This window comes from Carettochelys insculpta, chromosome 5, assembly GCF_033958435.1.
Source record: "Carettochelys insculpta isolate YL-2023 chromosome 5, ASM3395843v1, whole genome shotgun sequence".
In the NCBI taxonomy this organism is placed as follows: Eukaryota; Metazoa; Chordata; order Testudines; family Carettochelyidae; genus Carettochelys; species Carettochelys insculpta.
The window spans coordinates 126,087,105-126,106,212 of record NC_134141.1 but is presented as its reverse complement, the minus strand read 5'-3'; the positions used below and the strand labels follow the sequence as shown (position 1 = coordinate 126,106,212).

The 19,108-nt window shown below is 54.1% G+C and overlaps 1 protein-coding gene across 5 annotated transcripts in view; it reads left to right on the top strand.

The window, feature by feature from the left end:
* Window positions 1-19,108, top strand: part of CNTFR (ciliary neurotrophic factor receptor) — a 450,281-nt gene that overhangs the window by 410,793 nt on the left and 20,380 nt on the right. For all 5 annotated transcript variants that reach the window (XM_074994432.1, XM_074994435.1, XM_074994431.1 and 2 more), the window contains one exon: window positions 696-859. In XM_074994432.1, the coding sequence (XP_074850533.1) occupies window positions 696-859 (164 nt within the window). The remainder of the gene's footprint in view (window positions 1-695; window positions 860-19,108) is intronic.

The window sequence follows — 19,108 nt, the reverse complement described above, 5'->3', positions numbered from 1 at the left end:
AGCAAATATTTCATTACCTCAAACTGGCGCCAAAGGCAAAGAGGCAGAGGGTTTGGGGGTGAAGGGAAAACGTGGCCCATGCCCTAGGTCAGCATGAAGGGTCAATAAACAACCTGGGCTGAATCTAGATATTCTTTGTCTTTCTTAGGCCTCAAGCTTCACTAAAGCCAATCAACCAAATTCTGAGGCCTTTACTTGATTCTTGCTTGGGGCATTGAAGTCAGCTCAGCTGAGTAAGCCCCACCCATTTTGGCCCATCGATTTCACAGGGACGTCGGCTGTTGGACTGTAAGGGACATCCCTTGAAAGTGGTGCTCTGTGGCTCAGGGCTGACTGCACAGGGCTTAGCAGTGTGCCATACAAGTGTCTGTAGCTCATTGCCAGTCCTCGAGTGCAGTCTCTGCCTGCCTGGCTGACCCTCCTGGCTGTAGGACCTCTGGCTGATAACGTACACCGGAGGAAGCCTCTGTCGTTCCACAAATTTAGTGAATGCTTCGTAAAACATATCACAACTGTCCCCAAAGTGTGTTAAGAAGCCACATGCATAAGTACCCCTGTAAGGGGATAAAAATGTACCATGGGAGGAAGTTACCTGCAGTTTATACCTAGAGTCAAGCTAACCCAACCCTGTATTGTGCAATAGCATGAAAACCAGCCAAGAAAAGGCCTAAAAAGACTTTTCTGTATTATTTCAGTAAAGCCGGACCCTCCAGAGAATGTGGTGGCCAAGCCAGTAGCCAACAACCCCCGGAGGCTCGAAGTGAGGTGGCAGAATCCTTCCTCTTGGCCTGACCCCGAGTCCTTTCCACTCAAATTCTTCTTGAGATATCGCCCCCTCATCCTTGACCAGTGGCAACACGTGAGTGATATCTAAATTCCCTACCCACTCCTGCAGCTCTGCCTTCCCTGTTGTGAAGTCCGTGGGGCTAAGGGAGGGACTGAAGGGCTCCAAGTGGGCCTGTGGTTTGAGAAATACTTTGGACAGGAGGTGCTCAGGAACAGAAAGGGGCTGTGTCTCTGCAAAGGTGATGTCAGCGTCTGGTAACCCGCTTGCACCAAACATATGGTCGATTGTTTCCTTTCTGCAAACAAAGCCAAGGCCTGGCGCCTCTTCCGAGTCCCATTCCACCCTGGAACTGCTCCCCTGCTCTGCATTGTCATACAAGGCCAGTATCTATTTTCCATCTCTGTGCTCTACATAAAACTTGCCCGCTAAGATGTAAGAGGCATCTAAAGTGTAAATGTCACCGCATTTAAATGTGTTCTGCCATGCCACATTCTAACCGGAGATAAAAATATCTCCTGCCACAACACGCTGTACTGTCAGGCCGTTTGCCTTGATGTTATTGGACTTTTATTTCTTCTTTTTCTAAAAAAGTTGTCCATGAAGTTCTTAGGACCAAAGGCCTCTGCCAGCTCCAGGAACAGATAAGAGCAGTTGAGTCTCCAGGTCCATTCACCTTTCTCTTCTCTTCTGTGGCTGGCCGACGATCGTTCTAATGGGGGACATGTTTGGTGGTGGAGTGTGTGATGTGGAGGGTTTGGTTTTTTTTTTTCCTGGATGAAAAGAACTTTTGAAGGCAGACGAAAGTTTTATGTCCAATGTTTAGGTCCTTAAGGTGTTTTCTGATTTTTTTTGACCAGGTGAAAAATTGTAGTTTAATTTCTGATTGAAATTTCTGTTTCTTTTTTTTTTTTTTTTTGAAAATCAAAGAGTTTCTTGGGTTCTCTTTCTTGAAGGATTTTTTTCCTTTTTCTCTCTCTTGTCCTCTTTTTCCACTGGAAAGCAGGAGGAAAGAGGGGTGGGGAGTCTTAACACATGAGGCCTAAAAATAAAAGCCTTTTTTAGTTTTGCTGACATATTCATTAAAAAAAAAAGTCGTTTTTGAAATGCAAAACTTGGTTTCACGCTCACAAAAGTAAGAAGACTCCCCAGGGAAAAGTCCAACAAGACAGGTGAAGCAAATGCTTTTCTGACCAGCTCTGTCCTTTTGGAGCATTATGGGAATCCCATGAGCAAGAAGATCTTTCCTCTGTAGTGGTTTGGGATGGAACTAACCTGCCAGTCCACCCCAGCTACAGCAGCAGTCCTGCTGTCTAGTTCCCTGAGTTCAGATAGCTAGGGGTTCTCAAGACACGCAGACCCATTCCTTCTGATTGTGTGTCTGAGAGCTGTTCATTTTATGCTGTGTACCTGGAAAAAAGGGAATATGGCAGTTTAACAGCCGCCTAGAATATATTAAATATGATTGCTGGCATGTTTGAAACTGTGTTGAGAGCAGAAGGATGGCCCAGTGGCTGGGGACACTAGCCTCAGATGTGGGAAATTTTGGGTCAAGCTCTGCTCCACCACAGACTTCCTGTGTGACCTTGGGCAAGTCACTGAGCCTCTGTGTGCCCCAGTAGGGATAAGTGCACTTTGTACATCACAGAGGGGCCACGAGACCAACTGAATTAAAGATTGTATGGTACTCAGACACCAAGGTGAGGGGAGTTATCTCAATACAGTAGAACCCTGAGATACGCACTCTTAAGTTGTGTGTATCTCAGTTTAACGCAACTCAGGTGGTGGGGAGCTGGTGCCTGGCTCTGGACTCCCACAAGTAATGCGAAATTTGACTTAAGCGGGACCATGCAAGAACGCAACCTTTGCATAAATTGGGGATCAACTGTATATTAAATAAGTATCAGAGGGGGAGCCATGTTAGTCTGTATCTTCGAGAACAACAAGAAGTCCTGTGGCACCTTATAGACTAACAGACATGTTGGAGCATAAGCTTTCATGGGCAAAGACTGATGAAGCGGGTCTTTGCCCACGAAAGCTTATGCTTCAAAATATCTGTTAGTCTGTAAGGTGCCACAGGACTTCTTGTTGTTCTGTATGTTAGATAAAAATTCTCAGTAAAAATGCAAGCCTGAAGCAATGATCCATCCCGGTGTAACACCCAAATGGGATTCATTGCTGCTGTTTTCTGGCTCTGTGGCATTTGCTCATGCTTTGGCTGCATCATTCTTCTCTATTGCTTGTTTATAGATAACCCCCTTTCTTCCTTCCCACCACCCCAAACCTGATTGTGGGTGACATGACAACAGTCATTAGAGCAGGTCAAGTAATGCACAAGTGTGTTTGAGAATAATTTGCTCAGTGACTGACAGCCAACATTTGCCGACTCAGGTCCTGAGCTCATTATTAGACTGTCTGTCAAGCAAGCTGGAGAATGAAATACACGATTGGTGAATACGCAGAATGAAAATGCTGCTATTCACCAGGTGAATTATTTGCAGCGATTAATTCAATCAGCTGTTTATAGTAAGGAGGTGGGAGCACAGCAAGGCTAGGCAGGATCCCCTACCCATCTGTCGAGCTGCTTAAAATCAGAACCTGCAGCCCCAGCCCTGGGCTCCCCACATACACACACCTTTGCGTATCCACCACAATCCCAACTCACAACCCTTCTTCCTTCCATTTCAGTCCTGGGACAACCTCATGCCCCTGCCACCACCAGACACATATACACAGAGCCCTGGGCTTTCCCCTGCTTTCTGCCACACCTTGGCCAATCCCACCTACACAAAGCATCTTATCCCAACCTGCCACAGTTCCTGCTGTACCACTCCTGAGGTGCTGCTGGCTGGTGACCAACATGATGGAGATGAAGCTACCACCTGTGCTTGTCACCTGAACCAGGCCTGCACTGATGAGAGGTGGCCCTGAACTCCTAGTACCAGGCCAGGGTGTCACTCGTACACAGACGTGGGAAAAGTGCCCCAAAAGTTACTTGAGTATAAAAGTGCAGCTGCTTTCACTTCTGAATACTTGAGTTCAATCTGGAGTGTGTACTTTTACTCAAGCAGTTTTCCAGTGGGACACCAGTAACATGTACTTAAGTACATTTCCCCTCCCCACCAGCAGCTGCACTTTTACACAAGTAACTTTTGGGGTACTTTTCCCACCTCTGTTTGTATGCAAGCAATGCAGCTGGGTGCTGTGCAGCCATTAAATGAGAGGCTCTGAGGTTTTATTTGCCTGGTCATTGAATGAGAGGCCGTTCAGCTGCCCCACAACCTGAGAGGGATGAGCAGGTGTTGACTGGCCTCTAGTAAAGGTCTGCTGTGCAAATGGTTAACGAGTGCCCCATAGCACAGACATACTGTGTCTTTCCCAAGAGGCCCTAGCCCGTCCCATCACTATGGGAGTCGGGGACCTGTCCAGTGTTCCAGGAAGGCGAGATGCACTCCACACTTGGTTTTACAGCTGGGGAGAGTGAGACACACGGAGCTGCTGACCCGGCAACGGTCACTCGGCAGGTGGGGGCCTTCCCAGTGCCTGTACAGGCCAGAGATTGACCCTTGCCCCACGCGTCACAGGAGAGAACGAGCTGGCTCACACGGGGGCCCTGCTGGGAAGCATCCTGGCAACCCGCGACAGTCGGCTGCTGGCTGCTCCCCTCTCGGGTAGGGCCAGTCTCCACCGAAATGCATGACTCTCTGCTCCACTGGGGCCAGCTTCCTGAGCAGCAGCAATTAGCTGTGTGCCCCGCTCCAGGGCAAGGCTTGAATGCCAAGGATTTGCCCTCCGTCTGCTCCGAGACCCTCCTACCTAGCACCCTCTATGGGCAGAGTGGGGAGCGGCTGGGTGGCCAGAATTCATAGCCCCAGCAGACTGTTATATTTCCTATAGCAGCAAGTAAAGGTCTCCAGCCTGAGATGTGACTTAAGCCAGGCTGCTGCCTGCTGTTCTCTCCTCCCTCAGCCCCAGCCTGCTTTGAGGGGCGGCGTGCATTGCTGAGAGGTACCCACGGAGTCTGCCCTTTGGAACCTGGGCAACAATTCTCTGAATGCTGCGAGAGCCAGACTGGACTCCCCTGCCCTGCCCAGAGCGAGTGACCAGGTGCCAAAAATGGCTTTTGGTCATAAGATTCATAGATTCCCAGGCCAGACAGGACCGGGCTGCCCATCTGTCCTGGCCTCCTGTAGCACATAGGCCAGAGACCTGCCCCCAAAGCCCTAGAGGAGAAAAACGTCCAGTTTGCTTTTAAAATGGCCAGAGCTGGGGAATCCACCACAACCCTCTGTCAGCAGTTGCTGTGGTTAATGGCTGTCGCTGTTAAAAAAGTACACCTTATTTCCAGCCTGAATTAGAGCACACAGCTGACTGGGAGCAGGAATAAGTCGGTGCCAGGGGGTCACTTTTCTTATCAGAACTGCAGCTGAACTCAATCTTGTAAGCAAACTTGGCATGTGAATTATTATTATTGTGCTAAAGAAGGTGCCCCAGGCTACCCCTCGGCCTAAATGCACGTGTTCTGTGTATGCTGTTATATATGGTGGCCACGTGTCACACTGCAGCACCCAAGACAGTGCCAGGAATGGTCCTTCCCCTAGGCTGGCAGCCCCATCAAAGCTGAAGGTAATTTCATGATGGGTGGCAACCAGTTTTGCCTTCTAGCGTCCCCTGATGAGCTCCCTCCAGAGAGGCAGGAGACTGGGAAGCCAGGCTGCTCCTTTGCAGCTGCCAGGAGGGAGAGACGGGATGTATTTGCAGCTGAAACAGGTTTTTTCATTCTCCCCTCTTGGCAAAACCTCACGTTTTGTCTCCTAAATAGAAAACATTAAATATTTAGGGCATCCTTTATTTTCCTGCTGCTTTTAAGTTGGTAATTCAAGCCAGATTAGTGTGGTTTCCTCCTCTGTTTTATAGCCCTGTCCTGGCCTCCAGTGAGCTCTCCTAATGCGCTCAGATGTTCCTCTAATGGATTACCTAGGCTGGAACTGGATACTCTGCCCTAATGGATTGCTAATAGCCTGTTTCTGGTTTTACAGGCTCCTTCAGTTAACTCACAACAGCAGCAAGCACTGCACTCGGCCGTACCGCGTCCCGGCGAGCACGCCGGCTCTCACACATGGAGATGATCACACACATCTGCAGACACACACACGCGGGGGTAGTCTGCCTGAAAGTGCACATGCGTGCACAGACGTAGACACCCACCCCTGTGCATCCCATACACACACTAACTCCTAGGCCCACTGCCATGCACGCTTACCTGCACAGATTAAGCTGCCACGAGGGGTTTTTAGAGGCTATGTTTATATAAAAACACCCAGATAATGCAGTGCCCTCATGCACCTGCATTCATTGGAGAAACCTCCAGGAGCAAAATCAGACATCCCCATCTAGTGCAGAGCATGCAGGGACCTGGCAAGTGGCCCTGCAGTGGAACTAGTCACTGCTTTGCTGGATCAGGGCCTAAGGAAGGGAACATCTTCAGGGTCACTTTGCTCTGGGATGTAGCAGCAGGAATAGAATTCCAACAACCCCCCCAACCAGTTTATTCCAGTGATTAACCACCATGACAGTTAGGAAGGAACCCTAGACCTCCCTGGTTGCAATTTAAGCCCATTGCTTCTTGTCCTGCCATTAGGAGCTTAAAGACTGCATCTGCACTTGCATTCCTCTTTCAAAAGAGGCATGCAAATGAGGGAAATTGAAAATGAAAATAAGGTAGAGATTTATATATCTGGTGCCTCATTTGCATATTCTTCATTCGAAAGAGGAAAGCAAATGTGGACGCAGCCAAAAAGAACGATTTTTCTCCCTCCTCCAAGGAACAACCTTTTAGATACTTGAAAGCTGTTATCATGTCCCCAGTCAGTCTTCTCTCTTCCAAGCTAAATGAGCCCAGTTCTTTCAGTCTTCCCTCATAGCTCATGTTTTCTAGACCTCTCATCATTTTGTTGCTCTTCTCTGCATCTTCTTCAACTTGTCCACATCTTTCTTGAAATGTAGTGCCCAGAACTGGACAAAACACCCCAGTTGAGGCCTAATCAGTGTGGAGGAATTACTGACGTGTGTCTTACAACACTCCAGCTGGTAACTCTCAGAATGATGTTCACTTTTTTTGCAACAATATTGCACTATATTTAGCTTGTGGTCACCTATGACCCCTGGATCCCTTTTTGCAGTACTCCTTCCTAGGCAGTCCTTTCCCATTGCATGAGTGCCACTGATTATGTCTGCCTAAGTGGAGTACTTTGCATTTGTCTGTATTGAATTTGGTCCTATTTACTTCAAACCATTTCTCCAGTCTGCCCAGATCATTTTGAAAGTGAATCTATCCTCCAAAGCACTTGTAACCCCCCCCCAGCTTGGAATCAGCCACAGACTTTGTAAGGGTACTCTCTATGCCAATATCAAAACCACTAACAAATCTATTGAGTAGAACCAGACCCAGAACTGGTCAGCATGGGAATCCACTCACTATGGTTAACTGTGAACTACTGATAACTATTTTCTGGGGGCCATTCTCCAACCATTTATGCACCTGCCTTATAGTAACTCTGTCTCAGTTTCCCTATGTTATTTATGAGATAGTCACACGAGATAGTATTAAAAACCTTAATATAGTCTAGATATACCACATCTACCACTTCACCACATCCACAAGACTTGTTACCTCATCAAAGAAAGTTATTGGATTGGCTTGACACGAGCTGACAAATCCATACTGTTTGTTACTTTTCACTTTATCATCTTTTAGGTGTTTGCAAATTGATTGCAAAATGATTTGTTCCATTATCTTTCTGTCCAGGGACAGAAGTTAAGTTGATTGAGCTGTAACATCCTGGGTTGTCCTTATTTCCCTTTTTATAGACTGACACTTTATATACCCTTTCCCAGTTTTCTGGAATCTCTTCTGTCTTTCATGACTTTTTTTGAAGATAATTGCAAATGGCTCAGATGTGCTCAGTCAGCTGCTTGAGTATTCTCGGGTGCATATCATCAGGCTTGAGTTGAAGAAATCTAACTTGTCTAAGTCATTTTAACTTGTTCTTTCCCTATTTGAGCCTCTGCCCCTACCGCATTTTCAGTGGCGTTCATTATGTCCAATTGCCACTAACCTTTGTGATGAAAACCAAAACAAAAATAAGCTGCGTCTACACGTGCACGCTACTTCGAAGTAGCGGCACCAACTTCGACGTTAGGCGGCGAGACGTCGAAGTCGCTAACCTAATGAGGAGATAGGAATAGCGCCCTACTTCGACGTTCAACGTCAAAGTAGGGACCATGTAGACGATCCGCGTCCCGCAACGTCGAAATTGTGGGGTCCGCCATGGCGGCCATCAGCTGGGGGGTTGAGAGATGCTCTCTCTCCAGCCCCCACGGGGCTCTATGGTCACCGTGGGCAGCAGCCCTTAGCCCAGGGCTTCTGGCTGCTGCTGCGGCAGCTGGGGATCCATGCTGCAGGCACAGGGTCTGCAACCAGTTGTCAGCTCTGTGGATCTTGTGTTGTTTAGTGCAACTGTGTCTGGGAGGGGCCCTTTAAGGGAGCGGCTTGCTGTTGAGTCCACCCTGTGACCCTGTCTGCAGCTGTGCCTGGCATCCCTATTTCGATGTGTGCTACTTTGACGTGTAGACGTTCCCTCGCTGCGCCTATTTCGATGTTGGGCTGAGCAACGTCGAAGTTGAACATCGACGTTGCTGGCCCTGGAGGACGTGTAGACGTTATTCATCGAAATAGACTATTTCAATGTCGCAACATCGAAATAAGCTATTTCGATGTTGGCTGCACGTGTAGACATAGCCATAGTCACTTAGCACTACTCCCATTTCCACGTTTTCTGTTCTTGTTCTCTCCCCTCCCCATTGAGTGAACAGGGCCGACCCTGTCCTGGGGGCCACATCTGTAAGCAGGTGCAGTCGAGTCTGACTGAGCCAGCAGGCCTACTGGTCTCAGTGGGGCCTCTCTGAGAGGGAGGAAGCCAGGAAAAATGGCAGAGTCCAGTCTTTAATCAGCATGAGAAGCAGGTAGAATCAGGCAAAGAGGGGTTGCACTCTCCCAGAAGGGTTCTCTTTATGACCGCTCCCTTGACGCATTCATGAGGATGCCAAGTATCCCAAAGCAAAGCAGAAATCTTCTTCCGGCAGTGGCCAAGCTGCCTTCAGCCTAGTGAGCGGCGAAATCCATTTCCTCTTGGGGAATGCACAACGCTCAGCCAGCGAGGAGCCTGGAAACCAGGATCACCAGCGTCGTTAATAACTGAAAACCATCCGCATGTCCATGGGGAACAGCCAGAGCAGGAAAGGCTGAAAACATGGCTGCCTGGGGACTGTGAATGAGAGACACAAAGGGGGCCTGGATGGAGCCAGTCTCTGGCAGACAGAGAAAGAGGGGGAATGTGGTGGTTTCCCCACGAGATATCCAGCTTCTCATATCGGTCATCGAGGGGCTTGCTGGAGGACCCACGCCTCACGACCCCTTCCGTCTTTGCCAAGCTCACCCTGGGAGTGTGTGACACAATAGAAAGTTGAGCCCCAGTGGCTGTGTCTACACGTGCCCCAAACTTCGAAATGGCCATACAAATGGCCATTTCGAAGTTTACTAATGAAGCGCTGAAATGCATATTCAGCGCTTCATTAGCATGTGGGCGGCAGCGGCGCTTCGAAATTGACGCCCCTTGCCGCCGCGCAGCGCGTCCAGACGGGGCTCCTTTTCGAAAGGGCCCCGCCTACTTCGAAGTCCCCTTATTCCCATGAGCTCATGGCGCGTCAATTTCGAAGCGCCGCTGCCGCCCGCATGCTAATGAAGCGCTGAATATGCATTTCAGCGCTTCATTAGTAAACTTCGAAATAGCCATTTGCATGGCCATTTCGAAGTTTGGGGCACGTGTAGACACAGCCAGTGCCTCCTCGTCCTAGCGACTGGACTTCCCTACTGCTGCTCCTCAGTTCCCTCTCACTCATACAGACTTATTTGCATTGCACACTGGAGTCAAAGATTCAGGAAAAGGCACAGATCCAAAGGGTTTTTTCCCCTTTGCCGACCTCCTCGAATGTGGTTCCCCTCTCTGTGAACCTCACCTGGCTTGGCTGAGGCGCCTGGTCCTCCCTGCAGAGCACCTCACAATTCTGCCCCTCTCTGCTTACCCACCGCTTGCTTAGCCCCTCTCCTGCCATACCCACACGCCAGCTGCCTCTTTCCCCACGGCTGCTCTGCCCTGGGGCTTGCGTGCAGGGAAGCAAGTTCTCCCCTCAGCATGGAACCTCTGGGCAATTGGTCTTTTCGCCAAGAACCCAAGTGCCTGGAAATGGCAGTATTTCTGCTTGGAAAGGCCACACCTACCCCCCAGCCCTGAGCTCCCCTCACATACAGTTCTACCCCCGCCCCCACCACACACACACTGCCCAGGCCACTGGTCCTTCAAGTGCTTTCTGCTCCCATCCTCTTTCTGCACCTGGCCCCCCAGTCCGACTTCTGCACTGGGGCCGCACAGCTGCCCCAAAGAGCCTTCCCTGTGGGCATAGGGTTGTGGGTGGCAGGGACAGTTTACTTCCCCACACACGCACACACAAACTGTAAGCCTCGGACAGGTGCAGAATTTGCCCCATCCACACACACACAGCCCGTTAGCCTGACAGGAGCTGCCTGTGACACGACACCTCTGCCTCCGCCCGAGAAAGAGAGGAGAAGGCACAGGGGAGGCAGCTGTTCGGCCAGGAGGCGATGGGGCAGATGCAGCAAAGGGGATGTAAGAGTGAGTGGGTGCCCTGGAGGCCCCTGGACCAGCTCTGCCTGCCTCCGACCGGTGTCTGACTCAGGGTGCCCCCCCAGGCCGTGGGGAGGCACTGCTCCCTGGGGCAGTGCAAGGCTCGGCATGCTGTGAGCTGAGAGGGCCCCCCTTTCCTACCAGTTTGTGCTGGGAGCCATGTCACAAGGGAGGAGGGCGGGGAGGTGTGGAGAACGGAAAGCAGAGCCCAGCAGCAGGCGCAGAGCCGGCAAACATGTTGTCATATGGGACGCAGAGGGCGAAACAGGCACATCCCCGCCTTTCAAATAGCCCCAACCCCTTCTCTGCTGTAGGGGACAGTTCCCCTTGCTCCAAAGGGCCATCTGGCTCCCAGGCCCAGTCTCAGCTCAGCCAGCTACCTGGCAGGGGGCACCGGGAGCGCCAGCTGGGGGCTACTGAGGAGTGGTCCAGGAAAGTGCTGAGTGGGCAGGAAGGCCGTCGCATGCTCCTTGTGCCCCAGCCCGGCACGTGTGTGGAGGGAGCACAGGGCCCCGTGGCGGGACTGGACGTTGGCTGCAGGTGGCTTAGCACCTCGCGGGGCCAATTCCCAGTCAACGCGTCGGGCGCAAGCCACAGGGCACGGGCAGGGTTACAAGAGCTTTAAGTGCCCGGCTGAGGGGAGGGAGATGAAGGGCAGTGACGGGAGGGAGGCCAGGGCTGGTTGTTGGCAACAAATTTCCTGTGTCCCTCAGTTTCTGCTCATGGCTCCCCCTGTCCCAGCCTCAACCCCCACCACCCACCTCTGCCAGCGCCCCTAAGCCCTGGCTTGCAGCCCCCTGCCAGCCCTCACCCAGCTCTGCCAGCGCCCCTCAGCCCTGGCTTGCAGCCCCCTGCCAGCCCTCACCCAGCTCTGCCAGTGCCCCTCAGCCCTGTTCCCAAAGTTGCTGGCTCAGGCCCCACTGCCTGGGTGTCCTGTGCCTCACGATTCAGGCAAAGGGAAGGGTTTCTCGATAGCCCTTGTCCCCATAGCATCCATGTGCCGGCTGTAACCCAGCCCTGAGCTCCCCCTAGAGACCGCCCAGCAGGCTGGGGGCTTGGTCGGTGTCATGGACAGAGGTCTGGATCAGTCCTGGTGTCCCTGATTCTCATCACCCCCAGGCCCAGCGAGTGGTATATGATTGGCAGGGGGCTGGAGCTGGAGTCTGCCCGAGGGGTGCGGGGCAGGTTGTGTGCCACTGGCAGGGTAACTGAACAGTAGTGGTGCTTGGCCACGTCCCCTGCTGCCTCCACTGTGCCACGCTCCCTGCAGCCTAAGGCGAGTCACCACCCTGCCCCCATTTTACAGAGGTGTAGCGAGAGGAAGGGACTTGACTGGGGTTGGCCTGTCTCCCCAGCCCCTCCTCCTCACGCAGGCTTTGCTGGCGCCCAGGGAGGCCTGTGGAGATGCTGCAGGGACTGGGGTGTGGGAGAGGAGAAGGGGCTGCTCCTGGCTGGAAGGGACCCTGGGGGCAGGAGTTGAAATGTCAAGGTCCGACAAACCAGGATCTGCATGGCTGCAGCTCTGACCCGCCCCGCTTCATTGCAGCGGCCTCGTGCTGCCCAGCACATCCCACCCAGCTCCATCCCCGCCTGCTGCAGGAACTGTGCCCCCGGCTGGCGCCCTGCATCCTGGCAGAGCTGGTAGAGTGACAAAGAGCTGCTCCGCGGCCATGCGGGAGTCCCACCTCCCCTCCATCCACCTAGCCCCGGAGCTGACCAGCCGGCCACCAGGCCTGGCCTGCCTTCTGCATGGGGGGCGCTCGTCAGCAGAGCCCCAAGGAATAGGCCAGCAGCAGGGGAGAGCACTGTGCTGAGCTGGCCCTCGTTAGCTCTGCTCCCTGCTCCTGGCCCTTGCCTGTGCTAGGACTTGGGCCCTAGGCTAAAGCCACTGGTTGGGCTCAGTTAGCCGAGGGAGGCAGTAGTGGGAAGGTGCTTGTCTGGCGGCTGAGGAGGGGGTACCGCTGGGAGCACTGGGACGAGACCGACACTGCCTGTCAGCGTGGACAGCTGAATAACTGGTCGCAAGGGGTCGGCGATTATTTCTCTTTTTTGCAATGCTAATCCCCCTGCATTGCACTGGCTCTATTGAGCCTTCGTTAATCTCCATCCATGCCGCTATGCAGCCAGCCCCGTGACTTCTGGCAGGTGCACACAGCGGGCTGCGAAACACAGCTTCCCGGGCACAAAATTACCATTCGCTGCTTTCACCACCTTTTGTCCCTCTGTGGCCGGGACAAGGATTAAGGGATTTCTCTCCCTCTGATGCCGCCGCTCCACCCCTCCTCCCACACCAGTCTGTGTGTCTATGGGGCTGGGTCCCTTCCCCAGCTCTCTGTGTCTCCTCTCGGCAAAACCAAATCCAGGGACTGGAAGCTACGTCGCCTGGCCAGCCAGAGCCCCCTGCGCCTCTCACGCAAACAGCTGAGTTAAATGACCCTAGAGCCACTGCAGTCGTGTGCTCCACATCTTATGGGAGTCTCCCCTCCACCCGCCCCCCAACTACTCAGGCCACTGCTCAGGAGTCCCCCCAACCTTGCAGCTTCCTTGACCTGTTCCTGGGGCCCGAGCTCAGCAATGACACTAGGGTCACCGCATTTGGGTGAATCCTTTCCCGCTCCCTGGCAGGGCTCTGGGACACACAGGCGGCCATGACCCTTGTCTGCACAGCAGGCTGCAGTTTCCAGTGTAGGTTCAGGTCAGGTCTTACTCTACCCCACTGGTCCCCAGGAGCCCCATTAGTGACCCTGCTATAAACCCACCTTCTTTCTGTTGGAGTGTCCCTGGAGTTCCATTGGGATGTGAAATGCAGAACTTGGCCCAGTGACTACCAGGAGTGGCCAGGCCAGCCAAGCAGGTCTCATTAATGGGAGGAGCGTTTGCTCTCTTTCTCTCTTCTCCATCTCTGCAGCGGGGTGGCTCCTTCCTGCCTCAGAGGTTGCAGCGCTCTGCGGCGTCTCTCAGTGGGAGGGCAGGTTCAGTCTCTTTGGTCTGCTAGGTGTCTTGGCTCTCTTCTGCATTTGCCAGCAGCCAGGGGCCAGTGGACACCCACCCTCATATGGCCACAGGCCGGCTAGGGACTACACTGCCACGCTCAGGGGCTGCTGAGTTAGATGGGGGCTGGCTTTTGGTGGTCCCCAGCCAGGCTGGGATGGGAACCAGGACCCACACAAGGCAGGTGCCCCATGCATTGCCCTGCTTACTGTGGCTCTCCAGGAGCGGCCTGGGCTGGGTGATTGAACAGCTGGGAATTCTCGGGCTCTGTTTATTTGGTGGAGAGCAGATGTTAGTCCTAGAAAAGAAGAGTTTATTTGGTTGTTTTTCTTGTACCACTGGGTGTTCTTGTGAGCCACACAAATATCCAATCCCCAGACAGGTCCTGATTGGCTCTGGCCTCACTGATGACTTGTGTGCATGAGTTCCACAGGTGAATAGTGACAGAGAGGGACCTGTGCTAGGCTATACACTATCAAAACAAAAACGCAGTCCAGCAGCACTTTAAGATAATTCCTTAGGTGAAGTGTGTCTTGGGTGACCCTTTCCTCCATTTTACATGTGCCACCTTCCAGTTCCCTCAGGCTCTGTGCCACAGGCTGGGACACTCCCCCAAGAGCACTGACAGGAGGAGTGGGAAATGACCAGCGAGGTGCAGAGCACCTGCATGTACTAAGACAGCCTGATGTGCGAGCCTGCCTGTATCACTCCCTACCCTGGGAAAGGGACACAAGTGAGCTGGGCTTTGGTAACTGGGAAGGGTCTGGTTTGGAGGGGGAGGCGGATCAGCTCTGAATGTGATGAAGGGTCTGTCAGCTGCAGGAAGGGATCACTCTTCCAATTTTTTCCATCCATGGGCAGAATAAATTTTATTCTGTGCACTGCAGCATGTGTGGATGTGCACCACCAGTAGAATCACAGGCTACCGGCTGTGAGTGCTCTGCTAACCAGATGGGCAGCACCTAAACGTCTTGCACAGCTTTCAGGCAATGCTGGAGGGGCTGCTTCTCGCTGCAGGGTGGGGAGGTGTCTGGCGGAAGGCAGTGGGGTGTCTGTGTTAGCTTCACAGAGGATCATGCTAGGGATCCGGGCATAGTGAGGTATTGCTGCCTTCAGCACCCTCGTCTCCCCGGCACCCCTAGAACCGCTGGGCACGGCTAGTATTGGCACGTTAGCGTAACTAGGGTTGGGCCAGCTCCCGGGGGCTGGCTGCCTCTTTCAGTCCTGCGTGGTCAGCCCAGAAATTGCTTTTCCGCCCAACACCTCCCAGCCCGAGGGTGCCATCCCACACGGCTGTCCGGGGAACACACCCCAGAGCTCTCCCAGCCCTGCAGCAGCGTGCAGTTAGAGGTCGTGCGCCCCTGTGGAGAGAGAGCCGCGATGGAAAGAGGTTCTGGGGGGGACTCACAGGGCAACCGGCCTCCCGGGGCTCAGGATCTGCGTTCCACAATGTGTGCTTTGATTGGCTCTCCATTGCGCCGCCTTCTTCCTTGTTGCCACGGCCAGGAAATGGGGGCTGGGGATTGGCAGAGCTAGTCAGACCTGTGAATACGGATGAGGCGGGGGGCAGAGGAGGTGCGGCTGGCACCCCGATGTCCTCTCTTGCCCTTTTTCAGTACACGACGGCTTGTGGCTCACACTTGCCTCACTTAGTGCTGTGCCCCAGTTGTGGCTGGGTACAAGCCTGTCTGCGCTGCTCTCAGCAGTCCTTCCAGTGACAGCAGTGCCTGCAGGCAGCACGGATTCAGAGCCAGGACACCTGAGGAACCCCCCCAGGCAGATTTCCCTCTAATTTTTTTCCATCCTCCATGCAGAATAAGTTTTGTTATGTGCACCAAGGCATGTGGAGATGTGCACCTCCCATAGAAACGCACGCTGCTGGATGTGAGCAACTGTGTGTGCTCTGCTAATCAGCTGGGCGGCACCTGAATCTCTCCTGGGCTTGCCTTACAGACAACACTGCCCTCTGTCTGTGCCTGGCAGACACAACCAGCACACCCTTAAATAGTCCTTGCTACCGAGTCCTGTGTTTTCTCTGCCTCTGGGGACACCGGCTGTCCCCAGGGCTCTGCGGAGGGGAACCTGTGTACTTGTGGAAAGGTCAGGAGGTGCACCAGGCAGCTTTATTACTGACCCTTGCTCCCCAATTCCTTTGCCTTGTGGGGGCCTGTGAGTGGCAAAGGTCTTTAAAAAGTCTTTGTTGCCCCCAAGTGGACGCACCGCAAAGGGCAGCTTTAAATGGTCCCTCACCAGGTTGCAGCTCTGTCCGGTGCCACCCCGCCAGGGGCTCAAACCCTGACCCCAGCAACGTGCAGGTGCTTGCTGACGTCACTGTCCCAGCTGAGCATGCAGGTGCAGTGGGATTGCAGGCCAGAGGCGGGGCGCAAGGGAGCTGAAAATGCCCCATGCAGGCTCTCAGCTGGCGTGAAGTGGTGCTGCTCACCCCCCAGCAAGCGCAAAGCCAGCCAGCCATGCTCTCCTTTCTCCCCAAGGTAGGGGTGCTCTGTGGGGCTGGGCACGTCGAGTGGGGGAAGGGCCCTGGCAAGAAACCGAGGCCCGTGTTTCTCCATCCAAGCGGCAAGGGAGTGCACGCAGCAGAGGAAGCGTAATGACTGCAATTACAATCAACCCACGTTCTGCTCCAGTGCGCGACACGAGGGGGGCGGGGGCGGCTGTTTTCCCAAAGGCACAGCGAGGGCTGGGGATGGAGGGCCAGGCAGAGACCTTCGGGGAGCTTGCATCTCATGTTTAGCCACTTGTCAGCCAAGGGACGAAGCCTGCATGGCGCTGAGCGCTCCTTGGGGCCCTTTGGCTCCAGGAGGGCTGGGGGGTCGCTGCCCAGCCTGCAGGAGACATCTCTGGAGTGAGCATGACCCCAGGTGTCTGGGTGTGAGGCATCCTGTCAGGGGTAGCAAGGCCTCACCGCCCACACCTGCCTCCTCTTTCCTCTGCTGCTCCGAACCCGGCTGTGTCAGAGACCCAGCAGCCCAGTTCAGGCTTGTGCTCCCTGCTGCAGAACACTCAATGAGGTAAATCCAGTGGGAGGGGAAAATCCAGCCCCTGGCCTTTATGGGCGCCATCCCCGGGGGGAATGCCTAATCCCGCTCTCCCTCCAAAGGTATTTACACAGGGTCTGGCCCAGGCAGGGTTCCCCATAAGCCGACCACTTGGGCATCCACCCAGGAGAGATTCAAGTGCCGCCCAGCTGATTAGCAGGGCCCCACAACTGGCTGCCTGTGTTTCTACTGGTGGTGCATTGGCCCTGTGGGTACAGGATTGGCTGAGGACCTGGGAGACCTGAGGGTGGGTGCCAGTGCTGCCACCATCTGTGACTTTGGGGGTAAGTCATTGCCTCTGCCTGGGCCTCAGTTTCCCCATCTGCAGAGTGGCAATGATGGTACGTCCCCACATTATGGGGTGTTGTGTGGTGCTTAGCAAGCCGAATCAGAGAAGCTGGAGGAGAACCTAGCTAGGGAGCTGTCCGGTAGCCCCAACTTCTCCCCCTGCTCCAGAGGGTTTTGCCCCTTGCAGCAGGTGAATTGTGTATGCAGGTAGCAGGTGCCAGCCTGAGTCCAGCTCCTTGCCTGCCCGTCCCGCCAACTTTGTGTCTGCTCCCAACCGCGTGTGGCTCTTGGCAGCCGGGGGCGGCGCTCCCCCGAGAGAGATGTCGTGGTGTGCTGCAGGCTGGCTGAGAGTGCTGCTCCGGAGCAGTGGCGTGAAGGCAAGCCTGGGGCATTTAGGCTACCAACACGGAAGGGGCCAGCTGGTGGCAGAGTGCCCCAACTGCCAGTCCAACAAGCTGATGGACAGGAGCCTTTCTGGGGGCCTGTGATCTGCCAGCTGCACAGAGGCGTGAGGTGGGATTTCTGGGACCTTCTCCGCAGCTGTCTGTCCCCTCTCCTCGTGCAGGAGTTGTGTGTGCCCCCTCCCAGGGAAGGTCTCCATGCTGCCCACCTCAACACGGTGGCCCCCTTGCCACCCCATCACTCTCCCCGCCCCCAAAGTGTCCCCTCAGCACCTCCTCTGTGAGGCAGATAGTCAGGCCTCTGGTCCTCAAGTTGGCAAAGCCCCTCCCGCCCCAGCGCTGGCCTTTCCCAGGCCCGGAACAAGGATTCGTGGTGACTGTCTAAGCTGCTGGTAGCCCCGGTCCTTTTCATCTCACACTCATTTCCAGATGACTGGTGACACCTGGTGACATTCTCCTGGCACCAGCCCAGCAGCTCTTCCCGGCATCCAGCAAGAAAGGCCAGGGACCGGGCGGGAAAGCTGTGCAGGGAAAGGGTGGCTGGGAGGGGGGGCTGTTTCTACCCTGCATCTTGCAGCACTTGGGGATGAGGGTTGAAGAAAGCCCCCAAGGTCCTGACTGGAGCTTTTAGGGCCGGAGCTGGCCCAAGCCAGAGCCCAAGTCGATCTGGGGCTAGACCGTAACTTTTGCTCTTTCATTTGTTTCCTATTGTGCCCCAAGGCTCAGCCCCTTCCTGCAGCCCTGCTGAGGGGAGAGCCCCAAACGCGTGGGGAGTGCTGCTCAGAACCCCCCCGTCAATCAGCCCTCTGGCCCTGAGCCGGCACTGGCACCTCCTGGCTGTACAAACACAAAGCTGAGAAGTGGGCTGGCCTTGCCCAGCCTAGAGTAGAAGTGCGCCGTGCTCGCGGTGGTACTGGGAGCTCTCCAGGGACAAAGCTCGCAGGTCACATTTCCACCGTGGGAAGCAGAAACTGCAAAAGGCTTGGGGTGGTGGCAGATAATCAGCTGAACAAGCGTGCTCAGCAGGACGCTCGCAACCCTAGGACAATCTACAGGGGGATCTCCAGTGCGAGCAGAGGGGTTGGTTTAGTTCTGCATTGGGCACTGGTGTGACGCCCACTGGAATCTTGGGGAGTGTTCTGGGGCCCACAGTTCACGAAGGGTGTTGGAAGGACGTTAGCTCACCAGGAGCAGTGCATCCAATTCTGCGCACACACACACACACACCCGACCCAGTATAGAAAGGATATGGACACACTGGAGAGAGTCCAGCGGAGGGCAACAAAAATGCTTAGGGGTCTGGAGCACATGACTTGTGAGCAGAGGCTGAGGGGACTGGACGTATTAGTATTCAGAAGACAAGAATGAGGGGTGATTTGACAGACACCTTCAACTAGCTGAGGGGGGCTCTAAGGAGGATGGGGAGAGGCTGCTGTCAGTGGTGACGGATGGCAGAACAAGGAGCAATGGTCTGAAGTTACAGGGAGAGAGGTGTAGGTTGGATATTGGGAAAAGCTACTTCACCAGGAGGGTGGTGAAGCACTGGAATGTGTTACCGAGAGGTGGTGGAATCTCCATGCCTAGAGGTTTTAAGTCCTGGCTTGACAGAGCCCTGGCTGGGATGAATTAGCTGGGGTTGGTCCTGCTCAGGCAGGGGCTGTACTGAACCCAAGGTTTCTCCCAGCCCTAGGATTCCATGGTTCTAAATTGCAGGGTGTTCAAAGAAGAGCCACAGGAATCAGTAAGGGGCTGGAAGACGTGTTACAGGGATAGACTCCAGGAGCTCAGTCTCACCAAAGGGAAGGGGAAGGATTGACTTGATTG